General features: G+C 46.8%; 1 protein-coding gene across 1 annotated transcript in view; it reads left to right on the top strand.

Annotated features, from left to right (window-relative positions):
• Positions 1 to 15881, top strand: part of LOC129702572 (E3 ubiquitin-protein ligase DZIP3-like) — a 65521-nt gene extending 49640 nt beyond the window's left edge. Inside the window, exons 22-32 of the mRNA XM_055644350.1 lie at positions 42 to 110; positions 2604 to 2700; positions 5246 to 5349; positions 7529 to 7616; positions 8775 to 8876; positions 9009 to 9146; positions 10184 to 10335; positions 11780 to 11900; positions 11986 to 12078; positions 13358 to 13444; positions 14488 to 15881. Coding sequence (XP_055500325.1) covers positions 42 to 110; positions 2604 to 2700; positions 5246 to 5349; positions 7529 to 7616; positions 8775 to 8876; positions 9009 to 9146; positions 10184 to 10335; positions 11780 to 11900; positions 11986 to 12078; positions 13358 to 13444; positions 14488 to 14598 — 1162 coding nt within the window. The 3' untranslated portion in view covers positions 14599 to 15881. The remainder of the gene's footprint in view (positions 1 to 41; positions 111 to 2603; positions 2701 to 5245; positions 5350 to 7528; positions 7617 to 8774; positions 8877 to 9008; positions 9147 to 10183; positions 10336 to 11779; positions 11901 to 11985; positions 12079 to 13357; positions 13445 to 14487) is intronic.
• The last annotated feature ends 2893 nt before the right edge of the window (positions 15882 to 18774 follow it).

The raw sequence follows: 18774 nt of genomic DNA, 5'->3' as shown, positions 1-18774 counted from the left end.
CAAATGGATTGCTTCAGTAACATTTTTGCTTTTGTCCTTAGATTAAAGCAACAACTTCAACGGAAAGAAGAGGAAATAAAGAAAATCAATGTACAGTTTGCAACTGAAAGGTATGTTGACTGGATATCCAGGCAAGGTTCTGTGATCAAAGTGGGAGAGTTTAAAGGAGTGTGCAGGACAGGTTTTACTGTTACACCTGCTGATGGGTGCCTGGAATGTGCTGCCAGCAGGTGTGATGGCAGCAGAGGCATTTATACAGGCACGTGGATATGCAGGGAATGACGGAATACCTTATCAGTTTAGTTTATTGTCACATGTACCGAGGTACAGTGAAAAGCTTTTGTTACGTGCTATCCAGTCAGCAGAATCGAGCCATTCACAGTGTGCAGATACCTGATAAGGGAATAACGTTCAGTGCCAAATAAAGCCAGCAAAGTCCAATCAGGGATAGTCTGAGGGTCAGCACTGCTCTGGTTGTGATAGGATGGTTCAGTTACCTGATAACAGCTGGGAAGAAACTGACCCTGAATCTGGAGGTGTGCGTTTTCACACTTCTATACCTTCTGCCTGATGGGAGAGGGGAGAAGAGGGAGTGACCAGTGTGCAACTCGTCCTTGATTACACTGCTGGCCTTGCCAAGGCATCGTAAGGTATAAATGGAGTCAATATGTTGGTTTGTGTGATGGTCTGGGCTGTATCCACAATTTGTTGCAATTTCTTGCGGACTTGGATGGAGCTGTTCCCAAACCAAGCTGTGATGCATCATGATTATAATCTTTTCTACGGTGCATCTGTAGAAGTTGGTGAGAGTTGTAGGGGACGTGCAGAACTTCCGAAGGGAGGTAGAGGCATCGGTGTGTTTCCTTGGTCGTTGCTTCAATATGGGTGGTCCAGGAGAAGTTGTTGGTGATATTTACCCCTGGGAATTTGAAGTTTTCAGCCATCTCTACATCAGCAGCGTCAATGCAAACTGGGGTATGTGTCGAAGTCAAGAAGGCGATCACTATCTCCTTTGTCTTGCTGACATTGAGAGAAAGGTTGTTGTCTCGAAACCAGGACACAAGGTTCCCGATCTCCTTCCTGTACTCCATCTCCTCATTATTTGATGGTGGTGTGGTCTGCGAATTTGTACATTGAATTGAATATGGACCATGTGCAGGCTGATGGGGTTGGTTGAATTTGGCATCATATTCAGCACAAGCATTGTGGGCTGTAAGGCCTTGTGAACATCACAAACCAGGCTTGGCAGAATTTAATTTAGATTTGGAATAAATTCTACAGGGAAAGTTTTTTTATTTGAATATCACCCAAAGATTTGAAGTTTTGGAGCAATGGAAGGTGATTGTCGAAGAAATTCATTTAGAGGGAAATTAAAGGAAAAAACTAAAAGTTCCAGACTTCGCAGGTTTGCTTCAAGAGACTTTGTTGCACGATATCATGGACAAGTGGTGGCAGAAAGCTGCTCACCAGTTCTCTGACTTTACAGCAGAATTAGCCAACAGTTATACTGTGCAGAAACAACTTTTATTTACTTTTGTTAAAATATTTTTGTAGAATAGTATCTATCAACTATCTAGTAACAATTATTTCATTAGTCATAACATACTATTCACTTATGTTAATCTTATTCAACAACAGATGATTAATACAATTCAAAGACAATACAAGGGCATCTTGACATTATTCTATCTCATCTCTCACGTGGCCCACGTCACCATCCACATCCCAAGCTAGTCATAAGCCTCCCATTTACTGTAATGTATCTACACTACTAGTGGTAGGGTCGCGGGTGGTCCACTGTAACTTCTCAGACATGTAAACTAGCTTTGTTATCTCCTCCCATTTCATGCTTGCATTCACCATCCACAATTCGTCACATTCCCAGACTGGAGGTAATATGTCTAATCTTACTTTGCCGATTCCCATCAACTTCTTCTGCACCTGGACAAGTGAGAGCTACCAATTGTCACATCCAAAACACCCTTTTGTTACCTTGTTCAATTCCAATTAAATAAAGAAGGATATTAATTTTTCTTCCCCAGTGATAAAGCTAAATCCTGTCCCAGGATGGCTTCCTGCGTCTCCCACTGATACCTCTGCTTTGAGGAAGGCATGAAGGCGCTGGACACTCCTGCTGCTGCTGCAGCTGCGAGACCTTGGATCTTGCCTCAGTACTTGTCTCCATTGACCAAGTTGCTGCCTCGACGCCAGCAGCCAAAGACACTGGGCTTCCGGGGCAGATTCTGCGTCTCGTTTTGGCCAGAGCACCTTGTGAAAGGGAGCAGGCAGTTTACCGAGGCATCTCCTCGACAGCAGGGAGACTGTGCACCGTGACATTTGTGGGGATACACGCAGCCTCCATCTCTCGCCCACACCAGAAAGCATTGTACAAATGGCCACTTTATCTCTTTTCCAACTTTTCATCTGTTTGAGGTACAGATTTTAACTCCACATTCAGCAGCATTTGTTTGGTTAGAAACCATTTTGTACTGAAGCTGAATGAAACTAACTGCACTTGGGTTGAATCCTGGCACCACAAGTGTATTAGAGCTTCCACATGATGCTGGTTGCGTTTGTGATGTGACTCTGTTGTCCTTGGGCAGGTCCCTGTGGAACAAGGATAAAGCCAAGCTGGAGGATGTGTCTGCAAAAAACATTGTCAAGTTGGTGGAGGCAAACAAGCGTGCGGTGGCTGCTGAGGTAAACGCATCCTAGTGCGCGGTGGGACCTGATCCAACCGTTACACTCTAACTCTGATGTTTGTGGGTACAGTGACCAGTGTAAATCCGGTTGTGATGTAGTTTGGACACTGCTTCATGTGAGACTGTACACGTCAGCACAGCGACCAACACCTTTATACTTTAGAGGTACCGTGCAGAAACAGGCCCCTTTGGCGCACCGAGTCCGCACCGACCAGCCATCGCCCTGTACACTAGAATAGAATAGAATAGAATGCCATTTATTGTCATTCAAACAGACATAGTTTGAACAAAATTTCGTTCCTGCAGTCATAACATCAAAAAAAAAATAAGACACACAATTAACACAATTTACATAAACATCCATCACAGTGAATCTCCAAACACCTCCTCACTGTGATGGAAGGCAAAAGTCTTGCACTATCCTACACACACTAGGGACAATTTACAGAACACAAGCCAATTAAACGTGTACATCTTTGGAGGGTGGGAGGAAACCAGGGCACGCAGAGGAAACCCACGCGGTCAGAGGGAAAACGTACAAACTCCACACAGACAGCACATGAAGTCAGGATGGAACCCAAGTCCCTGGTGCTAATCACCTAATGCCCCTGTCCCACTTAGGAAACCTGAACGGAAACCTCTGGAGACTTTGCGTCCCACCCAAGGTTTCTGTGCGGTTCCCGAAGGTTTTTTATCAGTCTCGCTACCTGCTTCCACTACCTACAACCTCCAGCAACCACCTGCAATCTCCGGGGTTCAGATCTATATCGGTGAGACCACGCGGAAGTTGGGCGATCGTTTCGCCGAACACCTCCGCTCGGTCCGCAATAACCAAGCTGACCTCCCGGTGGCTCAGCACTTCAACTCCCCCTCCCACTCCGTCTCCGACCTCTCTGTCCTGGGTCTCCTCCATGGCCACAGCGAGCAGCACCGGAAATTGGAGGAACAGCACCTCATATTCCGTTTGGGGAGTCTGCATCCTGGGGGCATGAACATCGAATTCTCCCAATTTTGTTAGTCCTTGCTGTCTCCTCCCCTTCCTCAGCCCCCCTGCTGTCTCCTCCCAGCCTTCGGGCCCCTCTTTCTTCCTTTCCTGTCCCCGCCCACCCCGCCCCCGATCAGTCTGAAGAAGGGTTTCGGCCCGAAACGTTGCCTATTTCCTTCGCTCCATAGATGCTGCTGCACCCGCTGAGTTTCTCCAGCTTTTTTGTGCAACCTGCAATCTCCGGGAACCGCGCGGCAACCTTGGGTGGGGCGCAAAGTCTCCAGAGGTTTCTGTTCAAGTTTCCTAAGTGGGACAGGGGCATAAGGCAGCAACTCCACCGCTCCCCCCTCATCTCTAAAAAGTTACAAACTAAAACGTCGTACTTTTTAGAATTTTAATTCTTCTGCTCTTGAATTTTAAGTGATCAGTTTTATTACTAAGATTTCAAAGGTTACATAATAGAATTTATTATTTAAACTAATCAGTCAGGCCCTAGAACAGTTTAAGCAGCTTTTAGGACGATGATCCATCCAGGCAAAGTCTCGAATCATTTGGCATAGAAATTTATATTGGTACAATTTTTAGTGTAAATTCTTTTAATAATATGCTGAAGTTCTGACATGTTGATTTGGTACTTAAATCATCACTCATTTCCCTCCGTTCCTTTTCTTCCCACATCTTCTCAGTAAACAGAGATGAGAAATCATCATTTAACACCCAGCCCAACACCTGGGGGAGAATAATCCTCCTTGAGAATCCACATGGTTAATGCATTCATGTAACGCCCCACCCATCTCTTGTAGCTCCACTCACAGTTGACCATGTTGATCATTAAAGGGGCCCCTTCTCTCCCTTGTGCAGGAAGGGACTGCAGATGCTGATTTACACCAAAGATAGACACAAAATGCTGGAGTAACACAGCGGGACAGGCAGCGTCCCTGGAGAGAAGGAATGGGTGACGTTTCGGGTCGGGACCCTTTCTATCAACTTGCCCTTCCATATCTCGAGTCTCCTTCTCCCCTGACTCTCAGTCTGAAGAAGGGTCTCGACCCGAAACATCACCCATTCCTTTCCTCCAGTGATGCTGCCTGACCAGCATTTTGTGGCCATTTCCTCCCTTGTTAACCTTGTGCTCTTAATGTGCCTGTAGAATCTCTGGATTTTCCCTCATCTTAGCTATCACATCCTCTCTTTGCCCTCCTGATGTCCCTCTTAACTGCACTCCGTCATCATTGCAGGACCTGTGTAGGTGCAGAGAGTGATAATGCCTGTGGTTTTTAGTCTGCACAGTCTGACCTGCGCTGTCCAGGCTGTGACATAGCTGCTGCCTTCCTGCAATCATCGTCCCTCTTGCCGACAGTAAACAAAGCCTTCAGTTTTCCCTCAGAGTCGCTGCACACTCAGTATATTCCCCTCACTAGTGAAAATACACAGCCGCGGGCGGCACTCAATTATGTAGTGCAGCAGAATCTTGTGGTACAAAATTCACCGAGACCACCAAAAGGGAGTTTAATGAAAGGTGGATAAGTGTGTACATTGTTGCGGACTCTGTTTCCAGGTGCTGTTTCAGGAGAGTCTGCGGGACAGCGGCCTCTTCCAACTGCGGCAGACAGAGCGGGATTGTGCTGGGCAGCTCAGGACAGCAGAGGCCAACATGGCCAGGTGAGTTCAGTGGCACAACCCACCTAACATAGAGGTGGATGCACTCACCTGCACCGACAGCCATGTCATGACTATTTACACACATACACGCCGTGACTTGTACACAATTACACATGAGTGTGTAATTCACATGGTTCAGGCTGCTCCAGTGATGTCATCACTATTTAATAAGTAATTAAGTTTATTGGCCAAGTATTCACATACAAGGAATTTGCCTTGGTGCTCCGCCCACAAGTAACAACACGACATACAGTGACAGTTACGAATGACTCGGAAAACACTAAACATTAATAATAATGAAACATTAATGATAAAACACCATTGATCAAGTATGTTAACCAACAAAATACCAGATCAAAGGGAGGCTACAGATTTTTGGCTGTTGAGTAGAGCAACTACTCGTGGATAAAAACAGTTTTTATGTCTGGCTGTGGCAGCTTTGACAGTCCGGAGTCGCCTTCCAGAGGGAAGTGATTCAACGAGTTTGTGGCCAGGGTGAGAGGGGTCAGAGATGATCTTGCCCGCTCTCTTCCTGGCCCATGCAGTGTACAGTTCATCAATGGAGGGAAGGTTGCAGCCAATAACCTTCTCTGCTGATCGGACAATTCGCTGCAGCCTCCAGATGTCGTGCTTGGTGACTGAGCCAAACCAGACATTTAAACGTATACTTCCAGGATTACATGGAGTTGAATGCAGGGCCTGGTAGTGTATGGTTGTGAGAGCAGGTGTTAGCCACATGCACTGCACTGACGTCTGGGGAAACGGAGCCACCACTTTCCTCAGCATGGGGCTCCGAACCTGGACTGCAGATATTGGAAACTTGAAACACTCAAAACAAAAACGCTGTTCCATGAAGGGTTGTGGACCTTTTCTATCATTGTCTGTTTCTCTTTCCTGACCTGCTGAGATTTGTCCCCCCGCATTTTCTCTGGCGGTGCTGAGGAAAGTGGCATTCCACGTCGATGCTCCTCACACGGATATCCCATCATCAACACCTCCTGTCTGAACCAGGTTGGTGCAGGGTGGAGCACACGGCTACTGGGACTCAAGTCTGTCCATTACCCATGGCCAGAGTGGCAATCACTGATCCGGCACCTCGTACAATAAAGGAGGAAACAAATGGGTTTATATAAAAAAAACTATTTGTAGATTGTTGGGTGAAAACTGATGAAATTAACACTGGAGAGTAAAAAGAATTCACAGAATTGAAACTGAATTACAGCAAAAATATGAATGCAATAAAAAGTGTCCTTTCAGAAACACTAGTGAAATGTGCTATAGACCTGTACGGGAAGGTAGACGCTCCCGCCCGCACTAGTCTCGGGCAGATGGGGCTCGTCAGCCTGGGAAGGCAGTCCATCTAGGAGAAGGAAAACTCTGATTTAAAACCTCCACTGCCTTGTGGCCATATCCAGTCATGGAAAAGGCTCCAGGTGTAAATCTCAAGAAAATCCGGAGTCGGAGCCCCCAAGGCAGTTCGTCGTTGTCTACAACCTCGCTCTGGCAGCTCCTGCAACGGCGCTGGTGCCAAACTGTAACGGCCCTGCTGTTCCTTTGGATCGATCAGTGACGTGGAGAGGGGGGACGTGCTGCATGGGCAACAGCCTGTCCTCCATATAACATTGCCCAGGCTTGCATCCGACCACACATCACCTGCTGCTCTAGCCGAGGTGTGGAGCAAGCAGCCAGCAACTAGGATGCATGACCGAGGGGGGGGCCTACACAGTGAAATAAAGTCCCGCCCTAACATCTCATTCTCTCATCTGTGCAAGAAATATTCTCCAATGGTCGTTGCTGGTAAATAATAGACATGCCTTGTTCTGGCCCAATGACTGAAGACTGTTGGAGCATCTGCCTGTGTCTACTGGTCTACCCAATACATCATCCTGGCGCCCCCTGTGTGTGAGGAGGGAACAGCAGGTGAATGCGTGAGTGATGCTGGCCCTCTCAATGTAACTTCTCCATTCCCTTTGAAGATGATGCAACTGTCTGAGCTGTCTCAGTGAACATCACATTCCTGAGAGACTGCCCCGTTTTGTTCAATTCTCTTGTTTTTGCTGAACTCTGAATATATTTTTAAAGGGATCACTTTCTTGTGCAACGAGAGCTAGGTGGGCCCTCACAAAGCACTAGGACCTGTACTGCTTGTTTGTATCTAACATTGTCTTTTGCTGACTAGAAATCCCGCTTCAGCTTCTGCCTGTGCAAGTGTTGAAGGATGGCAAGCAATTGTGGCCGATATCAGAAACAAGATAGATTTTACAAAGGTGAGATTAATGTTGTCTGTTAAAACACCCAGGTTTGGCTTGGGATCAATATGGGTCTATTTTAAAAGCTCTGATATATTTTGTACCTTTGAATTGTACATGGGCTTGCATTTTTGGAGGGGGTGAGTCTGGCAGTGAATTCCGCATTCTGCCAACGTTTTTGTGCCAGACTTGTACATTCTTTATGAAGCCGTGGGTGGTGAAATTGTGGAAGGTCCGATACCTGTGGAGTCATCGTCACGTCCACTGGGTGCTTGAATTATGGGGCGACGAGCGTGACAAAGCGTGAGAGGACCTCGTTCAACCCCAGTCCAATTGTACTTTGATTCAACGCATCCTTCTCAAACTTTTCTTTTCTTATAAGGGGTGAAAGAACTTCATGCAAACGAAGAAATTATTTTTGTGTGGGGGTGTATAATATCACAAGAGGAATAGAGTGGGTAGACGCTCAAAATCTCTTGCCTAGAGTAGGGGAATCGAGAACCAGAGGGCAGAAGTTTTGTTTAGAGTTACAGCGCGGCAACCAGGGCCTTCGGCCCACTGAGTCCGCAACGATCAGTGATCCCCACACACTAGCACTATCCTACACACTCTAGCGACAATTTACATTTATACCAAGCCAATTAACCTACAAACCTGTACGCCTTTGACGTGTGGGAGGAAACCGAAGATCTCGGGGAAAACCCACGCAGATCACGGGGAGAACGTACAGACAGCACCCATAGTCAGGATCGAACCCGGGTCTCTGGCGCTATAAAGGAGTGGCTCTAGCGCTGCGCTACCAGGGCCCCAAAACTAAAACCAGAGGGCAGAGGTTTAAGGTGAAGGGGGAAAGATTTTATAGAATTCTGAGGGTTAATGGGTGTATGGAACAAGCTGCCGGAGGAGGTAGTTGAAGAAGGGACTATTGCTATGTTTAAGAAGCAATTGGACAGGTACACGAATGGAACAGATTCAGAGGGATATGGGCCAAATGCTGGAAAGTGGGGCTCGTGTAGACGGGACATGTTGGTCGGTGTGGACAAGTTGGGCCAAAGGGCCTGTTTCCACGTTCTATGATCCTATGTTTATTGATGGAACTGAAAATGCCAATGCAAATTTCCAAAGGTCTGTATTTATTTAATTTGTAATCATTGCACCTTTTGTCCTCGTTCTTAGAGCCAGTTTGATGAGCAAATAGGTTGGTTGAAGAATGGGACTAAGCTGAACATGCTTCCACAAGTAAAGATCCCACCACCACCTCCCCATCCTGATGCAGTGGTATGTTCTGCCTCTGTCATTCATTACACCACAGTCTGCATACTGCTGGATCTATCTTGCCCTAAAATCATTTTTTTTATATACATGCCCACAGTTTTAGTGAAGCCTCAAGTGCTGTTTTGTTATTTGTAGATGAAGCACTTCCTGGAACAACATTTACAAACCAAAGCCAACTATTTTCGGGCTGGGTCTGGACAGACGGACTCTGGTAATGGAAGGCCCACCATTGTGGCAGGACAGCCTGAGGCCTCTACATCCGGACAGGAACAGGTGTGTACTGAGGAACCAGTGTAGACCGTGACAGAACCATGGACCAAACTAGGACATGCAGAGGAACCAGTGTAGACCGTGACAGATCTGTGGACCAAACTAGGACATGCAGAGGAAGCAGTATAGATCGTGACAGAACCATGGACCAAACTAGGACATGCTGAGGAACCAGTGCAGACCACAACTGAACCGTAGACCAAACTAGGACATCTGTAGTCTGGTAAGATGATTTTATCTGCTTTGATTATTGCTTGACATTTACTGACTTGATGACCTAGATGCTTGAGGCCGTGCCCTCGTTCCTTAATTACAAGGCTTTCTCTGTCCAGCTATTATGTTATAAAGTGACTTCTGGAAAGAGGGCGCAGAGAAGATTCACTGGGACCGGCGGGGTATTTGAGGCTGGGACTATCCCAATGTAACTCAGTGGGACGGAGGAACTGAAGGGAATCCACATTAGTTGAAGGGCCGAATGGCCTACACCTGCACCTATATTTCTATGTTTAAGAAGCAGTTAGACAGGTACATGGATAGGACCAATTTGGAGGGATGTGGACCAAACTCAGGCAGGTGGGAGTAGTGTAGATGGGATATGTTGGCCAGTGTGGGCAAGTTGGGCTGAAGGTCCTGTTTCCACACCGTATCACTCTATGACTGTGTGCTCGTTACCTTGTCATTCTTATGATGTCTGAGACAGGAGGTGAATGTCCTATTGACATTTTCCTTTCCATTATATCCTGAGATTGTGACGGCCTTTGGAATCTAGCCCCGAGTCGTGCCTTTCTCCATGATACCAGCTGAATGCTCTGGTCCTGACTGATGTAGATGTCACAGTTGGTTTGGTGCGCGATGAGACTCTGAGACTTACCGCTGCGAGTAGTCTCTGGTCTCGGGAAGCCCACTGGGATGACTTCACCACCCTCTGAAGCAGCGGGTTTGAAGAGGATGTGGGGTCATTGCATTCACTGTAGTTTCAGTGATACACGTGGATGACTTGTGCTAACTTTGACGCAAGCATTGTTTCCTTCAATGCACAGATTGAAGCAACCATCCCAGTATCCAAGCCCGCGGCACCCTGGCACACTGGAGGAGCGGCTCAGGTCGTGGCTGCAGCCGGAGGGAGCCGTGCCAAGAACAGCTTTGAAAGGATCATGGAGAAGCTGTCGACATCCTACCCACAATTTACTCTGTAAATACCAGAAACTGAATTACTACAGCCAGACAATTGCAATACAGGTGCACAACCTTTTATCCGAAAGCCTTGGGACCAGAGAATTTTTTGTAATTCGGAATTTTTCGCCTTTCGGAATGGAAGAATTTTAGCGTAGATTTTAACGGCTGGCTCAGTGGTAGAGTGCTCGGCTCATATCCGCAAGGTCGCGAGTTTGCACCTCGATCCCGGCAGTTACTCGATCGCGAGTTTGAGTCTTCAATGTAGTTTTTTCTTGCAGAATAGGGAGGGTTAGGCTGGGATCATTCTCTGCGAGATGATCTTAGTGCGGGAGACAAGTGTAGGAGAGGTGTACTGACTGTGTGTGCAGAACTTTGGAAGTGATTGCCCACCATTCTCAAAAGCCGCTGTGTCTCCCTGTCCCTGGGATAGCAGGGGGCGATCAAACAGCACAATACCCCCCTCCCCTCCAACTCCAGAAGAACCCGCTCCCCGATGGGCCGCTACGGCGACAAGTGGCAGTTCGCCCACAGCCCGAGCTGCGCCACCCCAAGAACAAGACGTACCTTGTACACCATCAGCTTCTGCCCCTACGGGGGCGTGTTCCTCTGGAGTTGGAGCGGGGCTGGGCTGGAGTTGCTGATCTGGGATCTCCGTGCTTGCAGTGGGCCTGGGGGTCGGTGGCCCGATGAGGGGGCGCAGCTCGGGCTGTGGGCGAACTGCCACTTGTCGCCGTAGCGGCCCATCGGGGAGCAGCTTCTGGTGGTCCTGATGTCTCCGGCCAGTTTGCAGTTTTCCTCTGGAGTTGGAACGGGGTTGGGCTGCTGCTGGCTGTGGATCTCTGGGATCTCCGTGCTTGCAGTGGGCCTGGGGGTCGGTGTCCCGTTCGTCCTGACGTCTCCGGTGACTGGCACTGACCTGTTGGCATGAAACCAAAGCCCCCGCGCCGGTGCAATGGGCGGGGAGCTGGAGAGGGGAGGGAAGGGGTCACACACATGGCCGGGAAGCAGAGGGTTGTAGGTAGGGTGAAACTGAAGGGAGCGACAATCTGCTGCTGCCTGCCCGCTGAGTTAAAAAGTTCCCACGCAAGACTCACGATACACTGTGTATCGTGAGTCTACCTTGGGAACTTTTTAACTCAGCTGGCAGGCAGCAGCATATTGTCAATTATTAACCCTCCCGCGCAATATACCCTCACCTTCTCTTTTATGATTGGGGATTTAGTTCCCCTTTCTTCGAGTACCGACCAGAGGTTCTACTGTCACCTCTGCGGGTCGCCCTCGGTGAACGTCTTCAAGGACCGAAAAAATGTCCGCTATTCGGAGCTTTTCGTTATTTGGAATTTCGGATAAAAGGTTGTGCACCTGTAGTAATAATCAATTTCATCCACTTGTACTTTCTCTCTTGGTTCGAGCTATTGGTACATTTTGAAGCATGTAAAATGGCAATTTTTGCATTCTAGAAACGTATTAACAGAATATCTGAAGGAGGTACGACAGTCCAATGGGGGATCCCTCTCCGGACTATCCTACGATGAAATTATACATCGAGTCGCATGCTTAGTGGAATCCAGACTCCCAGAGGTAACCGCGTGATGGCGGTGGTGAATATTACAAGCCAGCTATTTCTAATGAGTTGACATTCATCTTTAGTCTCTGTGTGTTTCAGAGCAATAACAGAGGACAGAATAAATCGCCTCAGACGTCAGTGTGGCGTACATCTAAACAGGGATTTCAACCCTGGGAAGGAGCCACAGCCCTGGTAAGCTGCACTTGACATCTAACGTGTTGATACGCTGTTTATGCAACTTTTACAAATGTATCCCATGCTTTATTAAAAATATATAGTTTCAATTCCTCTTGAATTTGAACATGAAACAGTGCACTCCAATCCAGTGGGTTTTCCATGCATCATCTGAAATGAATGATTAAAGCAACTGGTTATTGTGTAAATCCTGTGAACAGCACTCATGGAGAATGGGACCAGGAACTGGAGTATTCACATTGTTTAGGAACAAAGCTTCAGCAATTCCTTTGACACGGTGAATAAACCGAGGTTCTAATCCATAGCAAACTAGGCTAATCTCCCTTCTCCCATCGGGCATAATGTATAGAAGTGTGAAAATGCACACCGCCAGACTCCTCACACGGTATGAAAGGAACTCTTTTCCCCACCCTAAAGCGGCGCTGTCCGTTTACACCCGCTTCCCATCAGCTGCCAGCAATGAGGGATAGACAGACTTGGGTATCCCTCAGTAGAGCACCATCGTTCTTGATGTTGCTGTACTGAGGGATAGCCAAGTCTATCTTTCTTGGTTAACAACCTAACCTTCCGCCTCCAAGATGCTGGTAAATTTTCGTGCCTTATTTTTGGGTAAAAAATAGCGTCTTCATTGCCGGGAGATACGGAATGTAATTTTACTTTAAAGGGCCTGTCCCACTTGCATGCGATTGCATGGGTTTGGCGTGACTAAACGTGGTCGCTTGAGGCGAACGGGCACCGTATGGCCGCGCGGGGCCGGTCCCTCGTAGAAGCGCAGAGTTGTGCGGGGCTAGTCCCGACATCGCACGGGGCACCGAAAAACTGTCAGTGTCCGAAATCTTCGCACGTCAACGGCCTGTTGGCACGCAGGCGCATTGCGGTCGTACGCAGCGCCTTGAAGGTGTATGCCTAGCACGTGGCGTTCCGCGATTATGTCACCGCCCGGCATTGTGTGATGGTGGCAACGCCCAAATTCAGTCGGCCTGCCTCCTGCCCAGCTGTGGTAAGTATGACACAAATTACGTCACGCGTGAATTTAGCGTGTACTTAGCGCGAACACCGCTTCCGTTTGGTCGTGCCAAACGCATGCAATCATGGGACAGGCCCTTAACACAGCAAGGTCACTAAACTAAATGTATAGGACTATTATCAAGTGGCCTGTTGAGCTGGAAATGTCATCTTTTCATACCAAACCGCGAGGCTGTTACAGCCTGGTTAGCAACTCCCATTCACTGTGGACAGGAATCTTGTTGTAATTCAGTAATCTCCTGTTTTCTAGAGTGAAGATCCCTGTGTCATCTGCCATGAAGACCTTACAGCAGAAGCCATGCTGTGTTTACCGTGTGCCCACAAGTTCCATGCCCAGGTAATCAAAACTAATCTACCTCTGTAATGCAACTGTTGTCCAGCTGAAGGATCGGTGACCTGTTGTCCTTTTCCTCAACTCCCCCCCTCCCCCCCCCCCCCACTCTACCGCTTTGGGAAAACCCCCGCAGTCAAAGGTTTCAAACATCTTTTATTGTCACGTGTGCCAATTAATGTACAGTGATATGCAAATTACCATACAGCCATACTAAAAATAAAAGCAACAAGACACACAACTACATACAAGTTAACATAAACATCCACCACAGCGGATTCCTCAATGCGATGGAAGGCAATAAAGTCCAATCTTCTTCCTCTTTATTCCCCCGTGGTCGGGGCAGTTGAACCATCCGTAGTCGGGGCGAATGAAGCTCCCAAGGTTGGCACTGTACACGATCCCTGCCCCACTGTGCCAGCCCAAATGACACGGTTGTATTAGCACCCTGCATTCGATGGGCCGAATGGCCTAATTCTACTCCTATAACTGGGGAACCTGTACATTACAAGCCAACCAAGTTTATCTATATTAATGACCTAGTGCTAGCCAGAATCATATAACACAGCCCAACTACTCTAAGCCAACCAAAACGATAGTCCCCTTGAGATCTGATGGACCTCTATAAGATCACCCCTCAGCCTTCTGCGTTCCAAGGAATAAAGCCCTTGCCTCGCCTTTCTCCCTATAGCTTAGGCCATCGATTCCTGGCAACATTGTCGTAAATCTTCTCTGCACCCTTTCCAGCTGAACAGTAGCATCCTTCATATTAATGACCTGGTGACGGTCAGAATCACCCAGCGGAGAAACAGGCCCGTCAGCACGGTTTTGTGAGTCGGAGACCGTGATGGCAATGTCTCCATCCTAGTAGACAAGAAATGTACTTATCGTTCCCCCCCCCATCACAGTAAAGAATTCACTGACGAACCATGGTTGTGGTGTAAACAGTGGCAGGTGTGATTCGCATTCCGAGCCCACATCCACACGGTCGCAGACGTATAGCAACAAGTGAGTGATTGATTGATTGATTGATCGATCTCCCCATGCAGTGCATTGGCCCGTGGCTGAATGAACAGCGAACCTGCCCGACCTGCAGACTTCACGTTGTGCTACCACAAGAGTTCCCACAACTTCCCAGCAGAAAGATGGCTCCACTGTGAGGGCGCCGAGAGTCCGTTACGCTGGATCGTCCAGGCCACGGGCTGGGCTCACCGTCTGCTCCCCGACTTCACCATGTGGCGAACGTCTAACGTGAAACGGGCACAGACCTGCAACGCTGCCCAGCGGTGAGGAGGTCGTGCCAGAGTTATACCTGCAAAAGCCAGCCACAAGGGGCACAGCTTGGCTTACAACTGGGGTCCACGGGTGCTGGAGGAGAGATTTGGTGGTAGGTGTTGAAGGGATTCAGAGCTGGGCTTTAGTCTCTGACGGGGGATGTTCATGCCTTTTAAGAGGAAAACAGTGTGTGTGAAATTTATCATTCTCAAGTTTTTAAAAATATATCCCTAGTGGAGTCGCCTCTTAAGTGCGCCACTCTGGGCTATTAAATTGATCATAAATTATGACAATATGTTGATGTGTATGGTGCAGAAATCAAAATTGTCAAGGGGTGGAGGGAAAATATTTGGGATTTATATTAAAGAGTTATTTATAAAAATGTCTGGAATTATTTGACACTTTAAATAATACAAAGAACATGGAACAGTACACCACAAGAACCGGTCCTTCAGCCCACAGTGCCTGTGTGAGCATGATGCCAAGACCACTACTCATCGACCTACTCATGATCCCGCTCCCACCATTCCCTGCATTGTCACCACTCCTGTAGATATTTCCATCCATTAAGATCAAAGCAGCTTCTCAGGTTCGCAGGAGAACTCTGCCCACCTGAGCAGCAACAATTAATTAAGTAAGTAAGTTTATTGGCCAGGTATTCGCATGCAAGGAATTTGCCTTGGTGCTCCGCCCACATGTAACAACATGACATACAATGACAGTTACGAATGACTCGGAAAACACTAAACATTAATAATAATAATAAGACATTAATGATAAAACACCATTGATCAAACATGTGAACCAACAAAATACCAGATCAAAGGGAGGCTACAGATTTTTGGCTGCTGAGGAGAGCAACTACTTGTGGGTAAAAACTGTTTTAGCCCAAGTAGGCTGTGGGCCGAGCATCAACAATGTGTCTAGAAATAGGTTTTCGTGACCCAAGTCACCAAACTACATGAAATTTTCCACAGATTTAGATGAAATATAATTGAGAAGGATGTCATAACTCGTAATTGCCAAACGTTGCACATTAATTAATTAAACTAATTAGAAAATGAGATCGGGAAAGTAAGCGCCATCTAGTGGCCAATTCCCATATTACACCACGAGCAGCCTATTTCTGTGTTGCAGTCCATTTAAACTATATATTATTATACCTATATATATGTATATATTTTTATTTTTTTAATTTATATAACCTGTTAATATGAATGTTATATATAATTAAGTATAATTATATTATATAAAAATAATATGATTAATATAATTGTGTTTTTTTAATGACACTGTCGCAGAGGTCCTGCTCCTGAACCAGCCTAATTAATGGGTTAGGGCAGTTCTTGTGGGTTCCTCCCTTTACTGAACCCCACTGACTGCCAGTGTGCAGAGTGGGGGTGACGGCCATAGTGGGACCGGGGCAGTGCCAGGCAGGCATGTTCCAGTCGCTTTAATAGGAAATTAAATGAGACTGCAGCAGATGTCCCAGGTTTTAAGGGCTCATGAACCTACCTAAATAAAGGGTCAGGGCAGATTCTCTAGGTTTCCCCATTTACTGAACCCCGCTGACTGCCAAAGTGGGGAGAGTGGGGGTAACGGCCATAGTGGGACTGGGGCAGTGCCAGACCTGTAAGAGACCTGTCTTATTTCTGATGTAAATGTCACATCCTGGCCAAGAATCGAATGCTCTGATGTTTACTTGATGAATATTCATTTTAAGCTACAATGAGCTTATATTTATGTTATAGATCCACCCCCCCCGACCTCCCCGATGGTGCCTTTGCAAATGAGGGCTATTACCTTTGACCTAAAAGGACCCTAAAAGTGTTGCATTGTTTATCTCTAGTTTGTGTGTGTCTGTGTCTGTGTATGCCTTTCAAATATGTGTGCATGTATGTTTGGATGTGTACATGTATGTCTGCGTGTGAATGGATGTGTGTGTGCGGATTTATGTTTGCATGCATGCACAAGGGGGCGCTGTTCTGGCGGCAGCCATGGCAGCAGCGCGTCAGCCTTTCGAGAAAAAAAATCACATGTGGTTAAAGTGCACATTGTCAGATTTTAATAAAGGCCATTTTTATACATTTTGGTTTCACCATGTAGAAATTTCAGCTGTGTTTATACATAGTCCCCCCATTTCAGGGCACCATAATGTTTGGGACACAGCAATGTCATGTAAATGAAAGTAGTCCTGTTTAATGTTTTGTTGCATATCCTTAGCATGCAATGACTGCTTGTCTGCGATTCATGGCCATCACCAGATGCTGGGTGTCTTCCCTGGTGATGCTCTGCCAGGCCTGTATTGCAGCCATCTTTAGCTTATGCTTGTTTTGGGGGCTAGTCCCCTTCAGTTTTCTCTTCAGCATATAAAAGGCATGCTCAATTGGGTTCAGATCAGGTGATTGACTTGGCCACTCAAGAATTAACAATTTTTTTGCTTTGATAAACTCTTTTGTTGCTTTAGCAGTATGTTTGGAATCATTGTCTTGCTGCAGAATGAACCGCTGGCCAATGAGTTTTGAGGCATTTGTTTGAACTTGAGCAGATAGGATGTGTCTGTACACTTCAGAATTCATTATGCTACTACCATCAGCAGTTCTTTCCATCACTCCGATATGTTAATCTTTGTCTCATCTGTCCACAAGACCATTTTCCAGAACTGTGGTTGCTCTTATAGAGAAAATTCTTCTGTCATCAGCTGTGGAGGTCTTCCTTGGCCTGCCAGTCCCTTTGCGATTAGTAAGCTCATCAGTGCTCTCTTCCTTCTTAATGATGTTCCAAACAGTTGATTTTGGTAAGCCTAAGGTTTGGCTGATGTCTCTAACAGTTTTATTCTTGTTTCTCAGTCTCGTAATGACGTATTTGACTTTCATTGGCACAACTTTGGTCCTCATCTTAATAAACAGCAATAAAAGTTTCCAAAGGTGATGGAAAGACTGGAGGAAAGACTAGGTGCTGAGAGCTCTCTTATACCTGCATTAAGGAGGCATTTAAACACACCTGAGCAATTACAAACGCCTGTGAAGCCATGTGTCCCAAACATTATGGTGCCCTGAAATGGGGGGGGACTATGTATAAACACAGCTGTAATTTCTACATGATGAAACCAAAATGTATAAAAATACCCTTTAGTAAAATCTGACAATGTGCACTTTAACCGCATGTGATTTTTTTTTTCCTATTACAAATCTCAGATTGTGAAGTACAGAGGCAAATAAATAAATGATGGGTCTTTGTCCCAAATATTAAGGAGGGCACTGTACGTGGACGTGGACGGATCTTGCAGCAAAATCACAAAGGTTCTGAAGAAGGGTCTCGACCCAAAATGTCGCCCATTCCTTCTCTCCGGAGATGCTGCCTGCCCCGCTGAGTTACTTCTGCACGCTGGATCCATCTTCAGTATAACCCAGCACCTGCAGTTCCTTCCTATATAAAGTTCAAGGATGTGTTCAAAAATAACAAAAAATATAACATTGAAGATTGAGCCTTGATCACCAGAATACAATGCGACTCGTGATTTTATACACGTGTGTAATATCACCCATCCTCCAGCACTTCAAGGAGGAAAGTCTCAGCGGGTCCCAACTCAGCGGGTGAGGCAGCGTCTCTGGAGAGAAGGAATGTGCGAAGTTTCGGGCCGAGACCCCTTGTCCCGCTGAGTTACTCCAGCATTTTGTGTCTACCTTCTCCTTATAACTGATGCCCCGAAATCCAGGCATCGTTTTGGTAAAAGACTCACTCCCACAGTCGCATGTGTGTTTGCTTGCCTGCACCTCCATCTTGTGCCTTAGGGCTTCCAACTCTGGTTCCACACCTCTCAGTTCAGACCCAACCCGAATCTCTGGTTCCTGCACTCCATTCACCGCTTCTCCTAACAGTTCTCCTTCCGTGCCCTGCGGTCCACACTGGCCACCAAGAAATACTCCACATGTGAGTGAAGGACATAAGTGATATGAGCAGAATTAGACCCATTCAGCCCATTAAGTCTACTCCACCATTCAATCATGGCTGATCTATCTCTCCCTCTTAACCCCATTCTCCTGCCTTCTCCCCATAAC

The sequence above is a fragment of the Leucoraja erinacea genome, chromosome 13 (genome assembly GCF_028641065.1).
Source record: "Leucoraja erinacea ecotype New England chromosome 13, Leri_hhj_1, whole genome shotgun sequence".
Classification (NCBI taxonomy): Eukaryota; Metazoa; Chordata; class Chondrichthyes; order Rajiformes; family Rajidae; genus Leucoraja; species Leucoraja erinaceus.
This window is presented reverse-complemented; position numbering and strand designations above follow the sequence as displayed.